This window comes from Tripterygium wilfordii, chromosome 20 (assembly GCF_013401445.1).
Source record: "Tripterygium wilfordii isolate XIE 37 chromosome 20, ASM1340144v1, whole genome shotgun sequence".
In the NCBI taxonomy this organism is placed as follows: domain Eukaryota; kingdom Viridiplantae; phylum Streptophyta; class Magnoliopsida; order Celastrales; family Celastraceae; genus Tripterygium; species Tripterygium wilfordii.
This window is the reverse complement of record NC_052251.1, coordinates 10567749-10586252: the sequence shown is the minus strand read 5'-3', so window position 1 is coordinate 10586252 and position 18504 is coordinate 10567749. Positions and strand designations below refer to the sequence as shown.

The following is an 18504-nucleotide window of genomic DNA, read 5'->3' as shown; positions in this document are numbered from 1 at the left end:
GTGCATCGTTTGAGATTTTTATTCAAAGCATTGTTGTTTTTTCCCCTTTTGATAAGGTACATATATATGCTTAAGGATTGCCCTGCTAACAAAAATGATTGTTCACTCCATGTCTTTTTTTTCCCTCCGACGGTAAACTTATGTGCGCATGAATTTAATCGTATAAACTATGAATTTAGACCTATATTAAAATGTCTAAAGAGAAGTTTGTATGTTGTCATTTTCAGTTATAGAAAAATATAAATATAAATCAAATGTCATTTTTTTAGGTGTTGCTCTAATTGAGAATAGGAAACACTAATGCTATGCTATTATCTTTATCCCTAAATTAACAATTTATTTCATTATTTGTTTGCAACTTGGGTTAGTAAATTGACCTAGGAGAACAATAATAAAAAATTCCACAATGCAATTAAATAATAAATTAATGATGATAGTGATTTATATAAATAACCTACAAGACATCCCTTTGATGCTTTCCATAGGCTGATAGAAGAGACATCCTTTTGAGTTTTCAGCTCTTCTTTTAAAATAGAAATGATATTTGTGAAATTATATATATATATATACATATCCCCATAAACCCACAAAAAAATTAATAGTATTTTTATCCTGATTAAAAACAAATCTGACATTTTTGGCACAAATATAGAGAAAGTGAGAAAGAGAAAGATAAACTAATAAAGTTTGTTGCTTTACAAAGACTTGGGCTTTTAATCAATATCTAATGTATGACAATTGACAAGTGAGCATCGATTAAGCATAAAAAAAGGAAATAAAGAAAAAAAGCAAAAGAGGCATTGAATGGAATCCAGAACCAGAACCAGAACCAGAACCCAGGATTGCTTTTGTTTGATGGCAGATGATACCCACAATCCCAACAACAAGACAAACTATTGCCCCACCTAAAACAAAACAATCAAAGTCTCAAACTTTTTTTAATCTTTTTTTAAAAAAAAATAAAGAAAACCCATGAAAATTAAACCATAAAGTTATGAACTTCACCACAAATTGTAGAAAATCAAAACCAAAGTGGGATCCTCTCTCCTAGCTCAGCATCAGCTCTCCTCCTCCCCCTTCTCCTTTCTCACCTTCTCTATTGTGCTTGAGCTTAATCACTGTTCACATTTTCGTTTCTCACATTCATTCTCTCAAATCTGTTCACTTTCTCTATCAATCATGCCAGTTTTTACAGAAAGCAGTAGCTCAGCAGGATTAGCAGAGCAGGAGAGGCTGAGAAGACTCCACACCAGAATCCAAATCAGCCTTCAAGAGGCCATTTCAACAGAATCAACAGAAGCAGATCCAGACCCACAAATCCCTTCGATCATTCAATCCACTCGTTGCAAATCCACCATCTCCTCTCTCTTCCTCTCCTCCTCTGGCCCTCCCAAGAAGAAGAGCAGCACTTTTAGAGGACTTGGGTGTACTGCGGGGGCATCCCAGCAGGTGTCGGTGCCGGCAGTGATAAGGACATCGGCGCAGTGGGAGGAGAAGAAGGTCAAGAAGAAGAAGAAAAAGAGCCCTTCCGAACAGAAGCAGAAGAAGAATAGCAACAATGAAGAAATTAAAGCTGCGAACTTCGACAGAGACAGAGAGAACTGCGTGATTTTTCCAGATGTGTGGTGTGGACCGGGAATTGGGTTCTCTGCAGATGCTGTTGGGTCCGTGGATTGCGTTGTTGCTAGAAGAAATAACTCCGGGAGAGGAAAGATTGATAATCAGAGGGAGAGGGAAAGGGAGGTACTGCTCTTTTTCCTTGTTTTCTGTGTGATTTTTAAACTGTTTTCCATGGTTTAGGTTGATTTTTCTTTCTATTCTGGTTTTGATTTCTGTTAATCACGCAATTTCCTTTTAAATACATTTGATTGTTTTACTTTGACATATGATATTGTAAATCCAAATATGTTTCCTTTTTTGATCATGCCTATTAAAAATCTCTTTGCTTAATGAATCTCTTGTTGGACTGAGAAGAAGAAAAGGAAAATCTAAGCAAGTCAATAGGGTTTGTCTACTGCAAGTTATTAGGGTTTGTCTACTGTGCCATCGAAGTTTAACAGCATCCAATGTAGTTTTTACTTATTTTTCATACAACCTACTGAGTTTTATGACTTTTACTAAGTTCTGACGTATAATCATATCTCACCCTGAACATGATCTACTCTATTGTTCTTTGTGGGTTAATCATATATGGTCGTTCTCTGACAGATTGTGTTTGAATACTGAAGGTCTATAAGCCAATAATCTATGTTTTTGGGCACTTAATGAGCAATTGAGTGTCGTATTTGATGTCTTACTTTAACAATGTATATATTAATATGCGTGTACGTTTGTATTTACATGTTTAGTGACAGAAAACATCTTGATTGATTGTGGACCCAGGTAGAGTTTGTAGCAAACTCTATGGAGTTTGTGATAGATATACCTTCTAAGCTTTTGCATTATGAAAGGACTCTACTATTCATTTATTTTTAATTTTAATAAACAGATAGGTCTTTTTCTTTGCTTTTGTTTTAAGTTTTAGTGCAATGAACAAAGACTCCATTCAGTTTCTGTTTATTTATACTTTTTTGTTGTGGGAGTGGTAATCAATTTGTTTGCTTGTTCACTGTACCTGTTATTCTCTTTAGCTTTGTTTCATGATGACATATACTGTGTTTCATAATATTGGCAGCGTCCTCCTTTCTTTGCAAGAAGAACTGTGAACCCTGATACCTTTTCTTTTCTGGATTCTGATACTTCTTTTGTGACATCTCGTCCCGAGCCTGAAGTATTTGGGAGTAGTTACTATCGACATGTTCGACATCCGTCCCCAGATGCTATTGCAGAGGTGTGCTTTGCTTACTCTCTTCCTGTCCTTCTCCTTTGTAAGCTTAAGTTTGATTAATACTGTTCTAGGCTGCATGATTTTGGCGGTGAAGTCCAGTCATATTAGTCTAGTCTGCTAAAAAGTATAGATAATCTGGATTAATGGGTACGTAAGTGGATTGACATGTTTTTTGGTGAGTCCTTAATGATGAATACTGTGTATTTTTGCCCTTCAATTGTTTCTCAACCATGCCTTGCGTTGCTTATGTCTCAACCACAATCTGTGAAAGAACAAGACTAAATATATACTTTAGAGATTTTCGATGCCGTGACTTTGTTAGACATATGACGTTTTTTGGGGATGGTTTCATTTATGTATAGACTTGACCCTATAGGAAATCAGAAAAAATGGCAAGATTTAGCGACTCCACTGAGAGAGTGAGTCTCCATATGCCCCTGGATATGAAAGACTGAAAACAGAATAATTTATCTACCATGAACTTAGTATGCCTTTTGGATATATCATACTTGAGGTCTTTATGGGCTCGTTATAAAAGTGGTCTAGTTTCATTCTAGATGTTTGCTATCAGATTATCTTCTTCTTTAAGTATTTCAACCCAGGTTTTGTGCTAAAAATCTTGAAATGAATTGGTGGTTATGTATGGTTTAGCCATGGTAATGTTAGCTTTATATCGTGCTCCAATGTACATGGTAATATAGCATATATATGGTGGAGCTATAGTTATGTCAGTTATTGTAGTTGTTGAAATCAGTTATCATGCAGACATCAGTAGCCATAGAAGAGAAGTTGTGAGGTGCAACATGATATTGGATAAGGGTGTCTTTTCGGTTCCAAAAACAGTAGGAAATATTGAATAAGGGTGAAGGAAGCTGTTATTTTAAAAAATGGGAATATATGGCAACTCTAGAGGATCATTTTCCAATGGTTGTGGATCAATCGTATTAGGAAGTATAGATTATTTGTATCAGATCATGAACAAACTCGGTCTTGCCAGATGGTATACTGTAAAAAAAAAAAAAAAAAACTGATAGCTTTTCTTGTGTTGAAAATGGAATTAGGAAGCTTTTTATGAGGACTGCAACTGCAAGTGCATTGCCGTGACCTCCACCAATTGAAGGTTTTTTGCAGCTGCTAAACCCGACTCTCAGAAGCATTTTGTGAAGAATGCTGCGTCGTATGGGTTATTGGTTTACTACCATTACTGTGTTATTTGCAATGCACTCTCTCTGACTGTGATTACTTCCCTTTTCCTTTCTTCTATATATTTTTGAATGCCGAATGAACTGCTAGGGAAATTCCCTGTTATTATTCTATCTGAATCTTATAAATATAACACTATTTTTCCACTATCATTTAGAGCTGCAATGAATGTTCAGCTTTTTAATTTGTGCTCTAGATTGGGGAGAGAGACTCACAGTTGTTTTCTTTTCTTTTTGTGAAATCGTCATGGGTAGATTAGTCTTATATTCATTTAATAATGTAAGTTATAATGGTAAAATGATCTCTTTCGAACTGAACCACTTGAAATTTAGAACATTTTTGTCAAGGAATATTTGTACAGAACTTCTGGTCCCATGTAGTCCGAGTTTCGCCTGAGTTTGTCATTGGTGGCTGCAGATTATGATGCTTCAAAATAGTTTACTGATGGGGGAAAGAATAAATCGAAATGATCGATTTAGCGACTGGAGACTCGATGTTGATGGCATGTCATACGAGGTTTGCTACATTTGGAACAGCATATTACTTTCAAGTTAACAAAACAATGTTTTGCCCTTCTTACCGTGTGGGTTGATATCATAATTGAATTCTTGTTTGGGTAACAGGAACTGCTCGAGCTTGGCGAGAGGATTGGCTATGTGAGTACTGGATTGAAAGCCGATGAGATAGGCCGTTGCCTCAGGAAGATCAAACAGCCGAATATTTCTACTGACCTATCATTGCATTTAACTTCAGTAGTAGATAAGAAGTGCAGCATTTGTCAAGTCAGTTCTTGGTTTACTCACTCCGCTTCCTTTGAATTTCTCTTATTATTTTTCAAACTTAATACTTCCATATGCGATCTGTTTGCAGGAGGAATATGAAGCTAGTGATGAGCTGGGGAGGCTGCAGTGTGGACATGCTTTCCACTCAGAATGTATAAAACAGTGGCTCGGGCAAAAAAACGCTTGCCCTGTCTGCAAAACTGCAGCGATGGCTCGACGCTAGACCTGCACAGGTAGCACCCAGAGGAGTTTTCCTACTCTTTGGTGTATAGATTTCAAAAGCAAATACATAAGCAAGTAATCATTCTTTTGTGTGAAGCTTCAACACCCCCATTTGCCCCAAATACAATGGGCTGTTTTTGTCATTCCGAAGTTGAAACTTTTGTGAAACTGGTCAAAAATCATGACGGAAATTTATTAATTTCTTGAAGGTTGGTTGTCATTTTTTTTCAGAATGTAATCCATCTCTAATCCCAATGACCAGGTTTATCATTGAACAGACGAAGTTCATAAACGTTTAGATAACATGCAAAAATCTAACGCAGAATAACATAAAACCACCAGAAAAACAATTAATGAATATGCTGCAGCACTTGGCTCGAGTGGATAGGTTCATAACTCATAAGGCTTTATAGTATAAAGTTTGTTTGGTGGTGTTGGTGAGCTAACGGGGTTCAATGTTCCAAATTTTATATGGCCCAAAGGAGGAAATGAAGTGTAGAATATAATAGGTTAAATTTTATAACCTTCGTTCTTTTAGGCCCAAAGGATCCAAGTGAACAAATTTGTATGGGTTAGTATGGACGGATTCAAAACAGACATAGGGTTATATATTGAACCCAAACTTGTATAATCTTGTATTCACAAACTTCGTCTTATCAAATCATATGTTCATGGTATTAGAAAGCTCAGCACGATTTTTGCACTAATATACATAATACATGTACAACATAGTCATGCACAACATGTATAAAGTATAAACTTGCATGTATAAGCATTTAAACTGACAGAATTTCTTGTAGCCGTGAGTGAGATTTTTCTATACCTTTTCTTTTTTAAAAGAAAATTATCTCTTAGGTTCAATGCTTATAATAAATAATAGTAGAAAAAGATCAAGAAGAAATTTCAACATTGGACTAGATTTATGGCAAGAAAATAGTACTCTTGGAATATTGGGTGTATTGACTTTGAATAAATTAAATTTGGTAGAAGAATCAATATTATGTGTCTATATGTACACATAGGGGCGGAGTCAAGATTTGATGTTAAGGGACTATGAAAAATTGACGAGAGTTAGAGGCAGCACCCCTGATTTTTTTTGAAGAGGTTATTTACAATACGCACACTCAAATGTGTATAAAATGAAGAGTGAATCAAAGGGAAGGAACAAAGGAAAACAGAGAAAGATGGGCTCCTCTTTTTTTTCAAATCTCTTGTTATGTACACCATATTGATTGTTTCAATCTTGGCCATGAATAATGCACTAGCACTAGTGCTTCAAGCTAATGGAGGTTTTTAATCTCTCTTTTTATATTATTTTTCGTCTCCATGTTTTTCTGTCTTGCATGAAATCACTATTACTACTCTTTGTTTACAATCTGTGTGTGTATGTATGTGAAATAAATTTATAATTGAATGGTGAAGACAATATAATAATAAACAACATAACAACTTTATAATGGTTAGACACTCGATCTACATCCACTCTCCAAAACGCTTTTGTGGCTACATATTATTACTTGATTTATATTATACAAAGGTCCCTATTTATATGATTGTGTGGGTGAGGAAATCAATCAATCAAATCCCTAATTGGTTTGATGATATTTGATTGATATTACAAATATTAAGATTTAATATATCAATCACTATTAATTACAATATATTCTATGAATGTCCTCTGATAATATATATATATATTTTTCTTGCGAACCAAAAGTGTGAAATATATAAAGAAGTTGTTTGGTGCAGGGCGTAGTCCAAGTCCGCCGCCTCCACCGAAAGCAGGCGATTCCTCAGGTCAGTTCTTGATATCAAGGATTATTAGTTCTGGTCATGTCGGAGATTCAGTTCTATCTGTTGTTGTCGTCAAAAGAAGGCATAAAACCAGATCCACCATGTATATTCATGAGTTATCCACCATTTATTTATACGAATACCTTGTCAAAGAACATAATAATAAACATGCAGGTTAAACAACATGGGGGAAGGGCAATTCCATTATCATCAATCTCATCTTTAGAGGTGGCAAAACTTTGTCCGATTCGATTTAAACTAAGTGTGGACATCAATTATATGTTCAAAATTCGGATCCAAACACAAAATTTTTATCCTGTTTCAAACCGGGTTTGGGTCCAAACACAGAAATTTTGTCCGATTTATTTGTCCAAACCTTAACCCGGATAAGGTTATTGTCCGGATTTAAACCAATCCGGGTTTGGTCAATTAAGTAGGTCTGAAATCCAATCATTGTTAAGGTCCGGACATATAAATATTTTGTAAACATATCTTGTTGTCCGACTCGAAATCGACTTGAAATCGATTCTTTTGCCACCCCTAATCTCATCCACTCATATATCTTTCAAAAGCCATGAATATGAAAATTCTTTTTCTACGAACACCCGTATAGGAGAATTTTACAAAATCCACGTTTACTACACTACCCCTCTATTTTAGGAAATTTATAATTGAATGGGGAAGAAATTGTAATAATTTTATAGTGGTTCGGTATTCGGTCTACGTTCACTCTCTAAAGCTCTTTATGGCTACATATTATTGCTTGATTTCTACTATACAGAAGGTCCCTATTTATAGAGTTGGGTGGCTGAGGAAATCAATCAATCAAATCCCTAATTGGTTTGAAGATATTTGATTGATATTACAAATATTATGATTGATTAATCACTATTAATTACAATATATTCTATCAATGTTCTCTAATATATATATAATTTTTCTTGCGAAACAAGAGTGAAATATATAAACTTCTTGTTTGGTGCAGGGCAAAGGAGTCCAAATGCGCCGCCTTCAGCGACTGCAAACGTTCCCTTTCATCATGGTTAATTAGATATAAGGATTATTAGTTCTGGTCATGTCGGAGAATCAGTTCTGTTTGTTGTTGTCAAAAGCAAGCATAGAACCAGATCCAATTCTAGTTTTGGTAAGTGCAAAAAATAACTAATGAGTTATCCACCGTGTATTTATGTAAAGGCAAACATAGAAATTTTATCCGATTTATTTGTCTGGACCTTAACCAGAATATGGTCGATTAAGTACGTTTGAAATCCAATCCCACAGAAACGGGAGAGGGAGATTCGAATGCTGATCACTATGATCATATACATCATTCTTACCACTCAAACTAGTGGTTTGGGTGTGCCCAAACTCACATATAATATCTTAACAATCAGCTAGTAATGCAAACCGAACTACCGAAGGATGAAGGTGGATTGAATGTTTGACACCCCGTGGCCCGATATCATGTGATTCTGGGCCGTGGGCCTGCATGAAATGTAGGGTTGGACCCGTTAGCTGAGGTGTAACAAGCCCATTACAACTTTTGGCCTAAAACAACGTGTATGAACTTGGTGAGTGAGCAAACATATAGGCCCAATAGCGTTTATGTACTGATTCAGGTTAGGAATTGAACCTACAAGTTACAAGTTACAACCTCCTTTCTTCTAACTTCCAGTTTAAATTGATTAGTAACCTATTTGAACGAGATTGTTTCTATACATTTCAAAATAAAAAAATGCTAAATAGCCAACACCATCCCAAGTCTATATGGCGTATATGTTAGATGGTGAAACACTCGAGTTCAGAGTTGAAACCTCAATTCCATTATTTTAACCAACGACAAATATATTCTACTAGAAATTGAATCTCAAAAGGGTTCCATCGTTTATACCTTTGACAACAATGGAATTTCTTCATGAATGCATAAAATACTCTGATTCAGAGTTTAAATCTCAATTTCGTTGTTTTAACCAACTATATCCAAATATGTTCTAATATCTCATTTCAATGAAATTGGACCTCAAAAAAATCAATTTCATAGTGTATATTGTTATTCCATTATTTTAAAAAATGATGAAATTTCTTCATGAATGCATAAAACAATTTGATTTAGAGTTGAAACCTCAATTCCATTATTTTTAGTCTAGAATCCATTGTTTTTTTGAAAGCACAATTCAAAATACATTGTTTTTAGTTCATAATCCATACTTTTTTGAAACCACAATTCATAATCCATTATTTTAGTCCAAAATCAATTGTTTTTGAAATTCCATAATTTTCAAAAATAATAGAATTACCAATGACCAAGTAAAAACTATCGACAACTGATCTTTTTCGAAAGAGATTTATGCATGCGTTGATTTCGAATATGTATTCTTTTTCTTATAGATCTAATATGTGTATTGAGAGTTAAAACGTTTTGAAATTTAGTTTAAGAAAAGAAAAAGTTAAAAACAATGATGATGTTAGCACGAGAAATGAGAGTATTTTTGTCCAAAAGAAAAATTATATTTTAAATTTGTCTTATCACATGCTAGTCAAACATTGCCATATAGACTTGTGATGGGTTGTGATCAACTACGGTTTCAAAATTGGACTAGATTAATAGCAAGAAAATAGTACTCTCTTGGAATATTGGGTGTATTGACTTTGAATAAATTAAATTTGGTAGAGAAACAAACTAAATAAGAGTCACTCTTATGTATGTATGTATATATACAATAATACTAAAGGAGAAGATGATATTTACAAGTTAACTTGTTTAATGGGTTAATGTACTTGACCATCCTTTTCCAATTTTTCATTTTTAGTCCTCCTTTTCAAATTACTCTCCAATTATTCTTTTCAACAGAAATAATCCAGTGACTAATCAAAAGATTTTTTTTAAACGAATTTATTAAAGAAATTAAATCCTAGCAAGAAGAAAACTTGTCAAGATGGATAAGAGAGGAGTAAGTTATTTTTAAAACTAAAATAAAATAAAGGAACTCATTAATATAATTGGAAGACAAAGAATTAATGTAAGAGGAATTTCAAAAAAAAAAGATTTCAAACTTGGACTAAATTAATAATTAATGGTGAAGATGGAAGGAGATGACTTCTGCTGTTTGGTACGTGTATTGACTTTAGTATGTATGTATGTATGTGTGTATGTATATATATATATATACACTCAAATGTGTATAAAATGAAGTGAGAATTGAAGAGAAGGAACAATTAATAGAAAAAACAGAAAGATGGGATCCTCTTCGTTTTTCAAATCACTTGTTTTTCATACCATATTGATTGTTTCAATCTTGGCCATGAATGCACTACTGCTTCAAGTTAATGGAGGTTTTTCATCTCTCTCTTTTATATTATTTTTCTTCACCCTTGTTTTTCTTTCTTATATGAAATCACTATCACTACTCTTTCTTTACAATTTGTGTATGTGTGTGTGTATATATATATATATAAAGAAGTTGTTAATATTGTTTGGTGCAGGGCGTAGTCCAAGTCCGCCGCCTCCACCGCCTGTGAACATTTCCCCAGTTCAGTCCATATCTCCGGCAGCAGTACAAGGTCAATGAAATAAACGGATTATTAGTTATGGTTATGTTGGAGAAACAGTGTTGTTTGTTGTTGTCAAAAGCTGACGTGCATAGAACCAGATCCAAATCTAGTTTTGGGAAGTGGTGTGTGATTGATTAATTCAGTTTCTCTATGTTGTTGAAAAATAATTAATTCAGTTTCTTTATATATCCGCCATGTATTTTATGTAAGGGCAAATCCTCATGTGTTCATAAGAATATATATAATAATAATAATAAACATGCAGGTAAACGGCAATTCCATTATGATCAATCTCATCCACTCATTTCTTTCAAAAGCCATGAATATATATATATATATATATATATATATATATATATATATATATATATTCATTGAGCAATTAGGATCTCTAGTTCAATGAAAATTGAGGGATGAAGATGGATTGGGTTTAAGAACATTGAAAACTGGAATAGGACTATCATGTTAAAGCTTTTTTGGAGAGTGTAGTTAATGATAGATAATGAATCCATTTCAAGAATACCTTCAAGGAGAAACGTAGAGTTTTCCTATACGGACGTCCATATAGGAAAACACCTAGATATACGATTTTCTCTTATGCGGCCATCATTTATGGGTGTAAAATACGGACTTCATTCTCAATCGTTAGATCTAATCAACGGCTGAGATTAAAACTTGTATTTTATCCGATATACACAAAACGGGTATGCTTCTTCTTCTTGCTTCCTTCGTCTGCTTCTTCTTCTAACCAAATAGGGAGACACACTCTTCCTTCCTTCGTGTATGTCTTCCTTCGTCTGCCACCCAAATTGACCCAGTCCCCAAATCAACCAAGCCCCAACTCAACCTAGGGTGACGCACTTCAGTGCTTAAGACCTAGCTTTTGCACTTTCAAAATCGAATCAGCCTAGTCCCCAAATCAATTTAGGGCCTAAATCCACCTAACTTCACCAAAGCAGAATAAGACGAGACACCCCCAAACCGGACCAGGACACAATTTCAACACTAGCAAACCAACGATGTTGAAATGGAGTTCTGCGTATCGCGATTTTAACACCAAATCGATCGATCCCCATGGCTAATAAAACGCTGCTAGAAGCAATGCACTTGTGGCCACGCATTGAGTTTACGCCCAAGTACTTATCATATCGTCAGGAGAAAAATTTCTATGCATGTGGGCCGGTTCGAGTTTAGACTTATATCAAATATCCAAATGACAACTTTGTATGTTTATATAGTTTTCAATTACCAAAAAAGAAAAAGAAAAGGAATATAAGTGTTTGAGTAAAGGCAACTTTGTCCTGAAAATTCATAATCCCTAAGAGCCCAAACCCAACTCTCATGCTCATCCTAAAACTTCCATATAAAACATCTCAAAACACACCCCCCAAAACTCATGACTTTTAAACACTGAAGCATAACCTAAAGGTTTACTTTGTTTGTTTGCTTGTTTGCTTTGGTCCAAAGCTAATTAGTTTGTTGTTGGGTTTTCTTCGCAGGAGAAGACGTATATTAGTTGGGTGCATTGGCTTTTGACTCTTGAGTCTAGACTTTGAATATAATAAAGTTTAACCTCCTCCTTCTCCTGTTCTAGCATGGCCTCATCAATAAAATTCTCACCCAATTTCTCCTTCATTTCCTTTACATTTTCATAAATAATAAAATATTCTATTTCTAGAATGAGAGAATAGTATGGTAGCCAGGTACGTGATGTTCATCAATCCATCGATGAAAAGATCAAAAAGATCGATGTATCTACGGGGATCGATAAACCTAGAACGGAAAATATCGTTGATGTGAGTGGGCTAAGATCTCTGACAAAAAGTGTTCGTGGATTCTACTATACCTCAATTAAGAGAACTTTGAGAAGGATTTTTGGTAAAAATACTCCAAGAATTGCAAATTGTAAGACAACATCATATTGTGTTTGGTTTCTAAGTTGGTCTTAGGGTCCTATTTATACAAGGAGAAGTACTACTTCATGGAAGCTACCACCTTGGCTGGCAACAAATGCCATGTTTCTTAATGACTCCTCTAACAAACTCACATGTTAAATTAAAAGCCATGCATATTCCACAAATTAACAAGGTCACTCAAACTTGGTCTCCAAATCGACCATGTTCTCGATCAATCTTGATTTCATTTGGTTGTGAGTTTGATTAATATCGACCTCGTAAATGGAATTACCATGTGATTGTCTAAAATGCATGATTTGCCAACTATTGCTCGAATTTATGGGTTTACCAGGTGCACGTTCGAAAAATAGTGAATAATATAAAATAAATAAAAAGAACTTTTTTATACATAAGATCCACTTCTTCTTCTTTTTTTTGATAAATCCCAAATAAAATAACTTGAAATTAATTGCGTATATTGATTTGTCAACTCAAAGTAGCCAACAACCCCTCAGTTGAGAATTTGCCATTATCATACGGAATTGACTAAGTTGATAAAACAAATCCTAGCCGTCTCCTCTCTCTCTAAAATTTCTCTTAACCAAAGTTTCTCTCTCCTCTACCTCCATACACCTTTTATAGTACGTCCTTTAGTTGTTTTGCAGGTTTGTTGCTAGTTTGTAGATCTAGTCTACAATCTATGTTTTGTTCAATAAGGAATACACAAGGTTTCTTCGCCACACCATTTCTCATGGAAATGAAATTTGGTTCTTCTCATTCATCTATCATGGATTCTTCACAACATTATGTTGGCGTGTTCCAGTGACACATTTGATGCGCAGTGATAGGACTCCTAGATCTGGTGGAGATATGTTTTTCTTGGTGAAAGGGAAGCCAAGAATCTTGATTCAATCCATGTGTATTGTTTTTTTGCTTTATGTTTTTGTTTAGTCTGTCCAAGTTTATCCCAGGACAGGGTTATTTGGGTATATCTCGGTGTCGTCTAGTATTAGGGTTCATATATTTCTAAATTGCTAACATGGAGTTAGGTGTAACATATATGTACTTGTTAGTCATGAATTGCTCAAGGAAATTATCGTTTTTAATTGATTTTCCATTTTAAACTCTCTCCCTCTCAAAGTACTAAAATGGTCACCTGCTTACATACAAACAATTACCAAAACAATTTGAAGAAAACAAAAAGGAAATAATATTCCAGCATTTCCAAACATGGGGACGCATCATATTCCAATAAGGTGTACATTCCATCATGTAAACCTAGTGGACCACTTCTAACAGGTTGTGCACCTCCAACAAGGTCAAGATAGCTAGAGGGTTGTTTCTTAATTGAAAGTGTCGTACTCCAATATGCTTTAGCTTATTTGAAAAAAAAAAAAAAAAAAAAACCTTTAAGTTGGTGTACATTTCAATGTGAGAACCAATGTGTTAATCACATGTTTTCACGCACAACATAAAGAGAACATAGTTGGTGAATTTATGGTATGAAACGGTATCGATTCAGCAGGTATTTAATTTTATTTTTATTGGGAGTAATCTACTTGTGGTCATGCGCTGGGCTTTGGCACAATTTACTCTGTCGTCAGGTGAGAAACTTTCTTACGCACAAGCCTGGTGATTTGAGTTTAGGTCCATATAATTGGATGTCGAAAAGATAAACTTGTATATCAACATTATCCGTTAAAAAATAAATAAAATACCTTTATGTGCATCAAATACATATGCACAATAGATACCCCTAAATGAGTGTAAAGCATCCAATAACGTTTATCCTAAAAAGGAAGATGCACGCACAACATCCAACCACATTTGTTTTTGTGGTGGTAGTGGCTTTAACGCGTGAAGATTCCACATTCCAATTTCCAATAGAATATAGTCAAAGTAATTGATATAATATATATATATACACACACAAATAGATAGATAGATATATGCTTGTTCAAAAGTTCTTCCAACCCTTTATTTGTCCACACAAACTCTCACCTTTATCCCCAATTTAGGGCATATGATCCCTATCCAAAAAGGGAAAGCAAAGTCCCCTTGCACACCCACTCCCCAAATATGGCATGACTCAATTGATCCCAAGCTACTCAAAAGTGTCAACACTATGAATGGGTTAATACCTTTATTGGTCCTCTTGATGCACCATAATTTTGATGGAGGAAGAACATGCACACATCTCAAATTGACTTGTGTATACACACACACATATATATAATGGGCCACCATTGAAACACCATAGTAAAATATAGATAGTGGAGGGGTGCTATATATTCAAAATCATATTTGGTAAACTATGAATCTTAAACTTGAAAATTACGGTCAGAGATTATCAACTGAGCACTAACCAGGGGTGAAGCCTCATATAATTGAGCGGGTCAACTGATCCCCCTCAACAATTTTTCATTAAAGCTAAGTATATAGTAAGTGAGGGGGTCAGTTGTTTCGAAACAATAAGACATGAGACAAATATATTACTCATCATATTTTATGAATTTTTTATTTTTAGTATTATTTTTTATACTTTCGAAAGTATAATTAATAGACAACAAAAAAAATCATCTATCCGCCACTATGACCTCCTCATGTTAAGTCCTGGCTTCGCCCCTAGCACTAATCCTACAAAATGATGAAGAACAAGGCACCATATGCACCATACGAAACTCCTCATATTGTTCATGTTAATAGTCTTAAATCATATATGGGTTGGCATTCGATATAAGATATAGCTCTTTCTATCTACAGTATTTTCCAACATGCATGAGAGAGTACTTGTCACAGTGATTCAACAAAGCAGACACAATAAGTGAATCTTTAATATAAGTGATAAAAACTCTAAATGGAATAGAACATAATAGAAATTGATGCTGCTAAACTCCGACTATACACAGTTCATCCATAATGACTATATATATATATATATATATATACACACACTCACACTGATGTGGAATGTCATGTCATGTGGTAGGGTCCTCCTAATGAAAAAAAGGGGCGGTTGTCAATATGTATGTCCTGTTGTGTTTGAAGAAGTCAACTTCCCTTGCTCACCTTGTAATGCAAAGACTAGTATGTCCACATAACCACCATCACCAAAGTGTTTTTCAGGGTGTGCTCTACCTAACCCACTCTCTAGTCAGCCGGAGAAGCTATCAGAAACAAAGACACAGAGAGACAGGAAAGAGAAAGAAGTGAACAATTCTCTCATCTCAGCCGTTGATTAGATCGACGACTAAGATTAAAAAGATCCATATACAACCCCCATATACATGGCTTTAAGCGTATTTTCGTGAAATTAGTGGGGTCTAGCAACTAGTAAGCACTAACTGATGATATATTTATGAGAGGATATAGTCAAACCAAAAGTGTGTATCCTAACAAACTTATATTATAATATCAGAATGACCTCAGGATTTTACAGCCAATGCATGCTGGGGGTTTTGACTCTGTAAAACAGGAAAATTAAACGAATATCTCTTCTATAAGATTGCTCAAATAAAAAATCCACATGCCATATCAAATAAAGCTGCCACTAAAAACTGTAAGAATCAGTGAATATATATATATAGATTGATAGTACAAATATCATATATATAGTACTACTTCTGAATCATTCAGCCCTATATATATATGTGTACCATATCTATATATACATAGCTTATCAAAAACTATACGTATACATGTATATACGTGGGTGTAGTAGTGCTCAATTTCTATATATAACGCCAATTATATCATCAAGTTTCATCACACCAACACTTTTTTTTGGGAGACCGAATAATCACCCAATTCAACAATGCCTTTGGATAGCTAAGTGGATAAATTTCGGGCCATAAGAATCACTCGCATCATGTTGACGACAAGTAAGACTAGGCATAAGCTCATGCGGGAGAAATGGAGCTCCTTATAACTCCTCTGAAATAGGAAAACCCCAAAGAAATACTCCCAATAATTGATTCGAACTCCTGATCTTAACCTCATCCGTCTTAAACCCATAAATATAAATAACTGAGCTGTTACTTCGTGATCAAGGAGAAACCCAAAATTATTGGTTTAACTGGTTTTTTGAAATATTTTGTTTAAGAAGAAAAAGTAAGAAAATGAAGTTTTTACATGGAATCATTTTGATGGCACATATGTGTGTGTATATGCATGGTTTGTGTACTCTTTTCTTTTTTTTGATCATGAAAAAGTGTGGTGAGTGGGGTGGTCCTTAATGTCCCAGGTTCTAGTGAGATTTTTATTAGATGAAGAAGTGGTTACTAAGGTACATATCCAGAACAGGCAGTGGTGGTACTACTAGTAGCTTATATGTGGCTAGCTAGCTAGTGGTAATAGTACTACTACTAGTACCCCCTTAAGCCCACTAGCAATCCACCCATCCTAGCTTTTTTTTTTTGTCTGGCACACACCCATCGTAGCTACTGTTATCATTCTTTCCTTTTCCTATAAATATACCCTACTGGGTGCTTGTTATAGGTCACTCCTTAGCCTCTCCCTTTCGCTCTATCTCATCTATATACTTACACACCCACATATATATATAGCTTCTCTCTTTCCTTTTATAGCAAGGAGGTTCAGGTAAGTAGGGGTAGGGGAGTGACAAATTAAGGGGAAAGGCAGTGGTGATATGTTTGTTGACAGAAGATAGAGAGCACAGATGGTGATATGCTTATTTGGAGTTGGAGGGTTTATGTATTTTGCATCTCAATCCTTTGTGCTCTCTATGCTTCTGTCATCACACTCATGCCCCCCCACACACACTCTCCTTCTCCCTTGGCCCTCATAGATCTCCATTCTTCTTCTTCAACTTCTTTTCCTATATAGCATGTTTAGTGTCGGTTTGATTTTTTTTTTTGTTCTCTGTGTTTTCATTTTTTGTTTGTGTTTTCTATTTATAGAAGACGTCTTTTTTTTGTTGTTCTTTTGTTTTTAAGTGATTTCCTGTTTTCTCATGTTTTTCACTTTTTCAAAATGGCAACCAAACATGTTTCCGGATGGTTTTATGATTTTCGGAAAATGAAAATGGAAAACGTATAGAAAACAAGTATACCAAACAAACTAATATTTCTGGGTATACCAATTGTGTGATGAACTCAAAAAGGGTTTACTCAAAATGTATTTTTGATCTAATTTAACTAGCTTAGTTAAAATATCAGCTTATATTTAATTTCACATATATATATATATAAGATGGACTATTTGATTAGATTAACTTTTGTGGCTGAAATTGATATTCCTTTGACGAAATAGGTACCCCCACTTGCTTTGTGGCTGCAGCAGAAGAGCTAGAGGACCATTGAAAAAAGTACTCATTTTGAGTTTTGCAGATTATCCATATATATATATATATATATATAGTCAATCCAAACATTTTTTATTGGATTGTTGAAGTTGATATTTAATTACTTAGTAATGTGTTTAATTTCTTCCCATTCATGGATTGTACAAACTATGTATCATGTTATGATATGAACGAAAGAAAAAATATTTGGTGTGAAGGATAAACATGGTTATATTAAGTAAATAATGATTTCTATGATTCAGTCATTTTTATTTCATATATTTTTCTGTTCTGTAATGTTGACAATTATTACCTTATGTTCCAAGTGTACACATATTAATGTTTCTACGACTATCTCTTCTAATACATATTACATTTTAAAAAAATGTTTCCAAACTTAACCTTATATTCCGAGTGTTTATCCTACTCCTATAATCATGAACTAGTTTCTTTATCCTCACTCGTCCATAGCGGGGAACATAGAGTCATTTGCAGGTAGATTAATCAAACTATTTGACACCATAATTAAACTTAGGATTAACATGATGTGTATACAATAGACTAGATGAGTGGTTGAAAATCTACAAAAACTTACAATATGTTATTGAAAAGGACTTCATTGCATATTTTTTTTGGCCCACAATTTTGTGTACTATTTGTCCTCTGGAATTGTGCCCAAATTGGTTGTCTCACAAAAAAAAAATAGTGAGTACTATTTGCACTTCCTAGATTCCCATTGACACCGCATTTTTCAAACCCTAAACTCTCACGCGCACCATCACTGACCACTGCTTATTCCGGCCACTGATCTACCAAAAAGTTTCTCTCGACCCTTACGAGCATAACCCAACCAACCTCGTCTCAAACCGTCACCTGTAGCCTTTGGAATCGTCCTTGGAAGCTCGCGGCCATCGTGAAGAAAAAGCT

The 18504-nt window shown here is 34.7% G+C and overlaps 1 protein-coding gene and 1 long non-coding RNA gene across 2 annotated transcripts; both read left to right on the top strand.

Annotated features, from left to right (window-relative positions):
- The first annotated feature begins 827 nt into the window (after nucleotides 1–827).
- Nucleotides 828–5264, top strand: LOC119987422. The gene is made up of 5 exons (XM_038832335.1): nucleotides 828–1743; nucleotides 2675–2830; nucleotides 4448–4546; nucleotides 4654–4812; nucleotides 4901–5264. Exons 1-5 carry the CDS (start codon nucleotides 1180–1182, stop codon nucleotides 5033–5035), a joined length of 1113 nt encoding a protein of 370 aa, XP_038688263.1. The 5' UTR covers nucleotides 828–1179; the 3' UTR covers nucleotides 5036–5264.
- Nucleotides 5265–10023: 4759 nt separating this feature from the next.
- On the top strand, nucleotides 10024–10568 carry LOC119987565. Its single transcript, XR_005465466.1, has 2 exons — nucleotides 10024–10161; nucleotides 10312–10568. It is a non-coding gene; the product is annotated as an uncharacterized LOC119987565 (long non-coding RNA).
- The last annotated feature ends 7936 nt before the right edge of the window (nucleotides 10569–18504 follow it).

Coding starts and splice junctions, on each gene's coding strand:
- LOC119987422 (XM_038832335.1), top strand. CDS start 1,180: ATGCCAGTTTTTACAGAAAGCAGTAGCTCAGCAGGATTAGCAGAGCAG. Junction 4,547..4,653: donor TTGATGGCATGTCATACGAG/GTTTGCTACATT, acceptor TTTGGGTAACAG/GAACTGCTCGAGCTTGGCGA. Junction 4,813..4,900: donor AGAAGTGCAGCATTTGTCAA/GTCAGTTCTTGG, acceptor ATCTGTTTGCAG/GAGGAATATGAAGCTAGTGA.